The sequence below is a fragment of the Montipora foliosa genome, chromosome 11 (assembly GCF_036669935.1).
Source record: "Montipora foliosa isolate CH-2021 chromosome 11, ASM3666993v2, whole genome shotgun sequence".
NCBI classification, from domain to species: domain Eukaryota; kingdom Metazoa; phylum Cnidaria; class Anthozoa; order Scleractinia; family Acroporidae; genus Montipora; species Montipora foliosa.
In genome coordinates this window covers 16015403-16025402 of record NC_090879.1, presented here as the reverse complement: position 1 = coordinate 16025402, position 10000 = coordinate 16015403, and the positions used below count along the sequence as shown (strand labels likewise).

At 37.6% G+C, this 10000-nt stretch overlaps 1 protein-coding gene across 3 annotated transcripts in view; it reads left to right on the top strand.

Moving 5' to 3' along the window:
- LOC137975050 (uncharacterized) overlaps positions 1-10000 on the top strand; it is a 24635-nt gene that overhangs the window by 5853 nt on the left and 8782 nt on the right. Inside the window, exon 1 of one of the 3 annotated variants that reach the window (XM_068822088.1) lies at positions 7151-7216. The exons of 1 other annotated variant lie outside the window; for it this stretch is intronic. In XM_068822088.1, the coding sequence (XP_068678189.1) occupies positions 7171-7216 (46 nt within the window). In that variant the 5' untranslated portion in view covers positions 7151-7170. Of the gene's footprint in view, positions 1-7150; positions 7217-8705; positions 8877-10000 lie in introns of those variants that run through there. One more of the 3 variants, XR_011117538.1, reaches the window with a different exon arrangement.

Here is a 10000-nt window from a genome sequence, read left to right as displayed (position 1 = left end):
GGAGCTATATCTCCGCCAAAATTCAACCATCGGACCTTGACATCCAAGTTTGAAAGTTGAGTCTTGAATATTCGACATCGAAGTTTCATATCCAACATTGAAGTTTTTAATTTGACATCGAAGTTCTGAATATCGAAGTGAAAAATTCTGTATTTCACAGTCGACTTTTAAGTTTCAAATTCAACTCGCAACTTTTCAATTGAACTTCACGCATGAATGACTTGACCTTCAATTTCGAATGTTTGGTAAAGGTAACCACTGATGTAGTTGACTGATAGTTCGGTATCGAAAAAGTCCTTGGCCTCCTCATAAAAAATCGGCTATTGTTATTCTTAGGTGGATGTAGGGTGTGTAGCTTGTGGTCTTTGTCCTTTACAATGTCATGCATTTAAAAAGTGAAACACATAATTTGCGATGGTGTTCTTGGAGAGAGTTTAGTTTCGTCAAGAGAAAATGAGGGGACAGAGAAGGAGGCTCCCGGTCCAGCCCTTGGGATATGTCATGTCCACGAAAGTTATTTTTAGACGAGCGGAAGTCTTCCGAGACGTCCGCATGCAGGCCAACCTCGGTCCGATGTTTGAAAGAAAATGTATATTCATCAGCCTTCCACGTGCGCCATCATTTTCTCTTTTCACTAAGAACCTGAGAGCGAAGCAAGACTGCATGCGGACGTCTCTGAAGGCAGACTTCCCCTAGAACAAAGACTTCCGCTCGTCTAAAAATAACTTTCGTGGACATAACATATCCCGGCCAACGCCTTGAGCCTCCATCTCTGTCCCCTCATTTTCTCTTGGTTTCGTGTAAGAAAGTGCTTCATTATCATGGGGAGCTTAAGCCGACTCAGGAATTCTCGGCTGGACGTCTCTTGACGGTGTAGATATCAAACAACAAAGGCTAAAAACATAACACAAAAGGTGTTTCGTATTCAAAAAAGTGTTTAAGCATTCAGGATCGATCAGATTGTACTGTGAACTTACGTTAAGCAGAAAAAAGTAGTTTTCTTTTTTTTTTTTAATATCATCATTTACAATACTTACATTACTTACAATACTTACGCCACTACTAACATTACTTACAATACAAAGAAAAAAGTAGTTAATTTTTTATTGAATGACCATATTTAGGGGCGAGATGAATTTTGTGGGGAACACAAATCTATTTCAGTTCGTTTGTGTTCCAGCGGTTAGTGCTGGGACACGGAACCATTTTTCGTTCTATAGGATTTATGGATTAACTCTCTCACCCAGGGAAAAATGGTACAGGTCGCCGTCGTCTCTCGCCGACCAGCACTACTTCGACGCTCCTCGCCGCTGGTGAGCAAGAAGACTTCTGGCATCCAGGGTAAAATGTTAGCCAATTTGTCGAAGGAAAGTTTTTTCAGCTCTTTCGAAGAGAGATTTGTCGCCTTCAAGTCGGTAATTTTTTGCGGGAAAATGATGATCACGTTCCGAAATTCGGCGAGTCTAATCTGCAGATCGCAGGTCGCAGGTCACAGGTTGCAGTCATTGTTTCACCCATACAGAAAGTAACCTAAACATTCTTAAAAGCTAACCTTAGGGGTTAGCTTTTAAGAATGTTTAGGAGACTTTCTGTATGGGTGAAACAATGACCTGCAACCTGTGACCTGCAGATTAGACTCGCCGTCCGAAATTCTGGTAAAGACGTGGACGAAGCTTACGGAATAACTTTGGTTGGCCTCTGTGGGGGGATTAATTGAGCAGTCGTCGTCTGAATGTCGTGGATTTCTGTATTCAGATGTTTCCAAACGAGTTATGGAGGCAGTAAACAATGTTGACGTTGGGGAATTCGGTGCTGGAAGCCTTCCCGGTATACGGGCTCACGCTCAAACGTTGACGTAAAATAATTGCTGTTAGGTTCAATTTCATGATATCAGGATATCATGATAGCAGGAAATTGATAAGTCTGTGATTAATATTGTATGTGCCTGCCTGTGACGTGCTGGAAAATCAATTAGCCCGGAATGAAATTTTACACAGCTACAATTGGGCATTCTAAATTTCCCAGTTCCTCAGTTATCGAGTTCCAAAAGTATAAAACTTAAAAATGGATTGCTTTATCAGAAAAGAACCAATTCACCGTTGCTGTTGAGAAAAGTGTATGCCAGGCAAAACAAGTTCCATCTCGGTAGCCTGAAAGTTAAGAAATAATTTGCCTGTTTTTAAATTAACAAATACACCAATACATCACTAACGTTTCATGTTTAACCGGAGAATTAGGGAAGCAGATGTTCGAAGGTGTAATAGCTGTTGAGTTTTATTCCTCAGTTATCGAGTTCCATAAGTATAAAACTTAAAAATGGATTGCTTTAAAATCAGAAAAGAACCAATTCACCGTTGCTGTTGATAAAAGTGTATGCCAGACAAAACAAGTTCCATCTCGGTAGCCTGAAAGTTAACTGACAAAATAATTTGCCTGTGTTTAAATTAACAAACACACCAATACATCACTAACGTTTCATGTTTAACCGGAGAAGTAGGAAAGCAGAGGTTCGAAGGTGTAATAGCTGTTGAGTTTTATTCCTCAGTTATCGAGTTCCATAAGTATAAAACTTAAAAATGGTTTGCTTTAAAATCAGAAAAGAACCAATTCACCGTTGCTGTTGAGAAAAGTGTATGCCAGGCAAAACAAGTTATATCTCGGTAGCCTGAAAGTTAAGAAATAATTTGCCTGTTTTTAAATTAACAAATACACCAATACATCACTAACGTTTCATGTTTAACCGGAGAATTAGGGAAGCAGATGTTCGAAGGTGTAATAGCTGTTGAGTTTTATTCCTCAGTTATCGAGTTCCATAAGTATAAAACTTAAAAATGGATTGCTTTAAAATCAGAAAAGAACCAATTCACCGTTGCTGTTGAGAAAAGTTTATGCCAGGCAAAACAAGTTATATCTCGGTAGCCTGAAAGTTAAGAAATAATTTGCCTGTGTTTAAATTAACAAATACACCAATGCATCACTAACGTTTCATGTTTAACCGGAGAATTAGGGAAGCAGATGTTCGAAGGTGTAATAGCTGTTGAGTTTTATTCCTCAGTTATCCAGTTCCATAAGTATAAAACTTAAAAATGGATTGCTTTAAAATCAGAAAAGAACCAATTCACCGTTGCTGTTGAGAAAAGTGTATGCCAGGCAAAACAAGTTCCATCTCGGTAGCCTGACAACTAAGATATAATTTGCCTGTTTTTAAATTAACAAATACACCAATACATCACTAACGTTTCATGTTTAACCGGAGAATTAGGGAAGCAGATGTTCGAAGGTGTAATAGCTGTTGAGTTTTATTCCTCAGTTATCGAGTTCCATAAGTATAAAACTTAAAAATGGATTGCTTTAAAATCAGAAAAGAACCAATTCACCGTTGCTGTTGAGAAAAGTTTATGCCAGGCAAAACAAGTTATATCTCGGTAGCCTGAAAGTTAAGAAATAATTTGCCTGTGTTTAAATTAACAAATACACCAATGCATCACCAACGTTTCATGTTTAACCGGAGAATTAGGGAAGCAGATGTTCGAAGGTGTAATAGCTGTTGAGTTTTATTCCTCAGTTATCGAGTTCCATAAGTATAAAACTTAAAAATGGATTACTTTAAAATCAGAAAAGAACCAATTCACCGTTGCTGTTGAGAAAAGTGTATGCCAGGCAAAACAAGTTCCATCTCGGTAGCCTGACAACTAAGATATAATTTGCCTGTTTTTAAATTAACAAATACACCAATACATCACTAACGTTTCATGTTTAACCGGAGAATTAGGGAAGCAGATGTTCGAAGGTGTAATAGCTGTTGAGTTTTATTCCTCAGTTATCGAGTTCCATAAGTATAAAACTTAAAAATGGATTGCTTTAAAATCAGAAAAGAACCAATTCACCGTTGCTGTTGAGAAAAGTGTATGCCGGGCAAAACAAGTTGAATCTCGGTAGCCTGAAAGTTAAGATATAATTTGCCTGTGTTTAAATTAATTTGAAATAAAGAGAATAAAGAAATAATTTTCCATTTTTTAATTGCATGATGCTGGCCGTTGTAAACCGTGTTTTAGAAAATATTTCAGGTTGATTTATTGTGCCTCTGGACTATATTGACACGTCACTCAAAATTAATTTAAAGTAATTTAAGACATTTGTCGTCGTTAAAGCCTGCGAACGCAGACGTATTTCCGGCGGTCGTTTCTCTACCCCCGTTACTAGGGAGCTTAAGCACGTGCGTTTTTGAGATGCAGACGGCAACCGGAAGAGAACATTTCGAGTGCCAGGACAATGGTGTCTCCTAGACTTTTATACTAATCATCTCTAATGGAGACAAGATACTTAGCAATGTAAATGTGGCTGTGTGAAGACAAGTTAAAAGGGAAAACAGCTCACTTCCGGTTGCCGTCTGCGTCTCAAAAACGCGCGTGCTTAAGCTCCCAACTTTTCGGGGGAGAGAAACGACCGCCGGAAATACGTCTGCGTTCGCAGGCTAGCCCAACAAATGTGTCGAGATTAACACCTCTCTCTCCCTTTGTCTCTTGCTCTGCCTTTTTAGTGTGAGTCTTGTTACAACTCCCACTGAGATTTTGGTAAGTTTTTTTTACCTTAACAGCGGGGACCCACATTCCTGACCCAAGTTAAGCTACTCATGTAAGGCTTGGACAGATTATTGAAAGCGCCTTTTTCTGAATACGTTTCAATTCAATTGTGAGGTACTTGGGTAAAGAGTCACGAAATACAGGAACGGTGTATAATCAAGCACAGATCGTATACAAGTGGTATAGAAGAGGCTCAGTTCGTTACAAGGTACTTTGGCTCTTTTTAGCTGGATTAAAAAGTACAGTCTCTCAGAAACTTTTTTAATGACCTCTTCAATGTGGTGCTTCCAGGATAGATCACTTGAAATAGTAACGCCTAATAACTTTGCACTGTTGACAACTTCTAGGTCTTCGCCTCCAACTTTAATTAGATCCAAAACTGGTTCCTGTTTAGCAAAAGATATTCGTAGCTATTTACATTTGTCGGAGTTAAGTTGAAATCTGTTTGAGTGAGACCAATCTTCTACTTGATCCGCGATAAATTGAGCACTACTTGTTTCGACTTTTAAGATGACTTCTGATATTGTTGTTTCGTCCACAAACATCCATACACTGTCACCGCCCCTCGGCGATTATTGCATGATCATCATAACAAATAACCATGGCCCTAATTTTGTTCCTTGGGGAACTCCCGATGGAACAGAGCCCCACTCAGAGTAGCTGTTTTCGGACAGCTTTGTTCTTTGCAAGCGGTTGCTAACAAAGTTAATGATCCAATTGATCACATTTTGGGGATCTCTCAATTGTAGAGTTTGCTGACGAGAAGACTGTGATCTGTAAGGTCAAAGGCTTTTCGATGTCCAATATGAAAATCAAGACTCAAATTTGAAAGTTGGAGGTTAAATTTTGGCGGAGATATAACAACATTTAAAAAATCATTAATAATTCATGAGCCTAACAGCCTATCAAACCACCGATAAAACTTAACGTGTATGAGCTTTATATCCTGATAAAACACTGATCGTCAGTATTCTTTACATAAAGAATACTAATAAGGCATAGCTTATTTTTCTTGTATGCTAATATTCACCTCTCACAATTTGAACCATTGTTTTGAGTCCAGAGGGACACGCTCTTTGTGGAATGTTTTTTAAGCCGTTCAAAAAACTCGCAGCACGTGTTTTATCGGGTCTAAAAACACTCGGCTACGCCTCGTGTTTTAAACGATAAAACACTGCTGCTCGTTTTTTAAACATTACATAACTCGGGGTGGAATGAACATATGGACTTTCTTGATTCTACACACTCCCGGAAAATCATGTGCTCATAAAACAAACTTAACATAAGAAATCTGCATTATTTCGCAAGGTGGATGGATTAGGCATCCGTCTAAAATCGAAAAATGACCTGGCGGCGTAATAAAAGACCGTTTTAACAAGAAAGCAACACAAAATCAAATTAAAGAACGAATTGAAAACTTTGGTATAGATGTCACTAGTTTTCAGCCCTCAGCGACACTGAAAAAAAACTTCAACCACCCAGTTTCCTATAGAAAGTCCCAGTAAAAATTACATTAAAGGTGTCGTTCTTTCTAGTCGGAAACTAAGAAACCCAAACAAACAAACAAGGAACCATAGAAGCAACAAATGGAAAGGGGTAAAAGGTAAAAGATCAAATATTATAACAAATTCCCACTCTCACAAAACCGTATGACGACCGGTCGTGTGGTCCGCAACACGTCTGGTATTTTCCATGAAGTCATCAAAGAAAATGATCTTGTAAGACGTCATTTTGTAGACCTGTTTATAAGCTGCCACTGTAACCGGGAGGCAAGGTGGTTGTTTTCTTTGTATACGAATCGTGTATAATACATTACAACAAACCTCCGGGGCAAAATTAAGAGATCTGTTATCATCCCAAGTCAATTCATATAAAGCCGAGAAGATTGTAGATTGCTTTTGTGGATTTTGTAGCATTAATGCTGTCATTTAACCAGGGATTTGCATAAACCACTCACACTACATCCCTTGTTTGGTTTCAGGCCCATTGACATCCCACGTTGTCAGTCGGCTGAAAATAGCGTTGTACTCGAAAGTACGACGAGTACAGTCCATTCTCAATTAAATAAAAGACTTCGTCGAAAGATATCGCCAGAATTTGTTTTTATTTCCATGCCTTTCAATGAGGAATATCATCACGATTTCGATCCCACTGCGTCATGAAATGAAATCGAACTTTTCTTTGTTTTAGTTTGCTTAATTAACGCCGTGACAATAGATCAGAATTCCCAGCTCTGCCTGTTACTGAATGTGATTCCTGACGAACAGAAATATTTCAATCGTTTTAAATTTAAGTGGTGAGGTTCTTGAAAATTTAGGTTGTTTCTTACATCTTCAGATTTATCTTTTGCCCAATGCTTATAAATTGTTTCATGCAATAAACCCGATATGCTGTTTTTTAACTTCTGACAATTTCGTGATGAATCAGAACTGTTTCTAGACAGTTCATCTCTCAAACAGCTTCGTTTATAGTTCACAGAAACTTAATGGCAATTGTGTCAAACATTAAGTATAAATAATTTACGAAGTGAAACGCTATAAAACTCAGTTCACGATTAATTAGCTTCACTTCTTTGAGAGACTTATTGATGTTCCGGGCGTATTTTAGCGACTGTAGACTTACAACAAGCTGTGGTAAGTTGAAAATAATCTCTTAGTAAAGGAAAAAATATCAGGAGGTCTTTTAGAAAAATACCTTTCTAACTGGACTTTATTTTTCAACCGTTACTTTGTTTATTGAGTTTTTCCCGTGAAACCACTCCTCCACGGTTAATGTCATTTTTTAAGTGCAATGATGGTATACACGTCACAGTTCTTATTCCTGTTGCGCATGCGTTGTTTTTGCATGGCAGGAAAATTATCCAGCGGTTCACGTAATTTATAACACAAATACAAGATCAACGGGAGATATGGAAGTATTCCATTATGACGGGATGAACGGCACGACTTGACAATAGTTGCCACTTTCCTGACAATTTGATGTCGTTCAGTCAAGCGATAAATTTAAGCCAAATACGGGAATTCGTTTTATTTGATGGGTTCTGTTCGAATGTCTATTCAAAGTGGCTCTAGTGATGACACTTCAATGCTAAAAAGGCATATTCGGAGTTCAAAATTAATTAAGTAAAGACTCCGTGTGCGGCAATTAGCGCTGATAATATTTGATATGAGAGTTTTCTTCAGTCTTGTCTTCAGCGACTAACACTAGCTTTACAAAGCTGTTATTTACTAGAAGAGAAAATCTCTCTACAAACAGATTAATCAAATTGAGCCTTTCTTGAACAATGAGATGTCTGTGGCAAATTTGGTGGCCAAAATTAAAGTATTGAATTTCAAAAAAGCTTCCACACTGGCATACATATTCCTTGACAATGTCTTGCATGTTACTAAATAACTACAAAAATTGACTGCATGGCAATAGCTTTTTGTTCACACGTCCAGTTGTTCCTTAAAAAAAGTCCTAAACTTCCTCACCCAATGCTAGCTTAACGTCTTTGGTCAGCTGACGTGACTTCGGATCAGTGTACTCAACACTTTTTTAACAAGGAAGAGATAAGTAGATATTGTCCCAGAAATGCTTCAATAAGATGCAGATGTAGCAGGAAAACACGAGTATTGAAAAATCCGAAATATACAAAGTTGAAATTTTGCATAGGTAATTTTTTTGTCTTCGTTGTTTGCTAAAAGGTTTTTTTAAACTGTTGCAACTTGTAGCTATAACAGTGGCCTCAGCATTAAAAGAAACTCTGCAAAGTGTCAAGCATTTGACGAACAGTGAAGTGAAGATTGTCTTTGGCATCTCCTTATCAGAAGACATTTTTCCCTTAGGCAAATATGAGCTCATCAAATGAATAGACCAACGCCTTTTTCTTAAGGAAGTAATCCTGTCTTTAAGACAACTGTTCCATGACTTGGAGATCAGTTGTGATGCGAGTCTGAAACTCTTCCATTTCCGCTCGCCCTATCGTTTATCAAATTGATTGCTCGCTTTTTCTGTTTACGACGCTATTACCGAGGGGCTAAAAATATGGCATGTTATTTTAAATATCTATGAACAGCCCAACTCCAAAAATAATGCGTTGAATTATACAAGCGAGACCTCTCGAGAAAACTGAAAACAGGAAATGCTGAAAGGAAACAATAGGCTTTAAAGCTGAATTGGATTAAAAGTCGAGATAGAAAGACATTTGGAAATCTCAAGATTTTCATCAAACGGAGCTGCGAAGACTTTCGAGCGCGAAGACCCGTGATACGGTGACTGATTTGCCAACAAATCTAATCAACTCATACAAAGGTTTGTGGAAACATTGTTCGATAAGAAATCCTTTACAAGCAACATTATATAGGACGTTTGTTTTTCCGGTTTCGATATTCGTTGCCACTTTTAACGCCGCGAAAACCTCTTAAGAGGTCTCTTTTCCCATTTTGTCGTGCCCTTTGGTATAAGCGAATTCAAGCTTCCTTGACGTGTCTGAGTCTCGCAAGAATCCTGGCCTGGTCAACACTTACGATAAAATTTAGGCGTTTTTATAATACAAAATGAAGGGAATTAAAGAAACGAAGAAGCTTTCAGTCTTTTCTTTCATGGGAAATTCTTTACTTATTAAATTTTTCTTGTTTTTCTATAAAGTAAAGGAAAGGAATTCAAATCTTAATCTGACAAACGAACACTTAGACTCAGTAATACTCTTCACTCAGTCTGGTTGAATTTGGGTCCCACAACTTCAGTGCGGCCAGGGATCAAATTTTCTTACTGGCTTCTGGTGTGAAATGTGACTGGGAAATTCGTAAGATTATTTCATGGTCTTCCTCTTCTCCTGTTGTGTTCAACGCTGTAAAGTTTGTTTTGAAAAGTGAAACCCTTATCGATTTGTCAAAAACTCGCGCAAAATTCTTCCGTTGAATTTTGGTCTTGATGTGTTTTTGATAGATAACTCAAGTTGTGTGTTACCTCTTGCATAAATTTACAAAGCTGGATTTAATATAGCTCTGACAAAAGATAATACCCAATGAAACTGGGCATTTTAGGAAGCCATAATATGTTGACATGAAATAGAGTATGGCTTTCAAAGCATTGTTCAAGGGTTGTTCCAAGACAAGGAATATACAGAATGATAAAATTTCGCAATCTTTCTTCCGAAAAAGCAAACAGGTTAAAAAGAATGCCTTTGAATCCAGAAAATGACAATGACAAAAAAATAACTAAGGAAACAGCGAAGACACAGAATGCCGTCTTCTTTTTTTAAAAAAAGCTTTAAAAAGCACAAATCGAGAATGAAAATAATTATTTATCATTTCATTGCTCAACGGAAATCGTGTACTTTGTTTGAAAAAAAAATGCGCTTTCATAACATAAATATGAAAATAAAACAAAATGATTCAACATTAATAAAACAGTTTATGTCTTTTTCAGGTGTA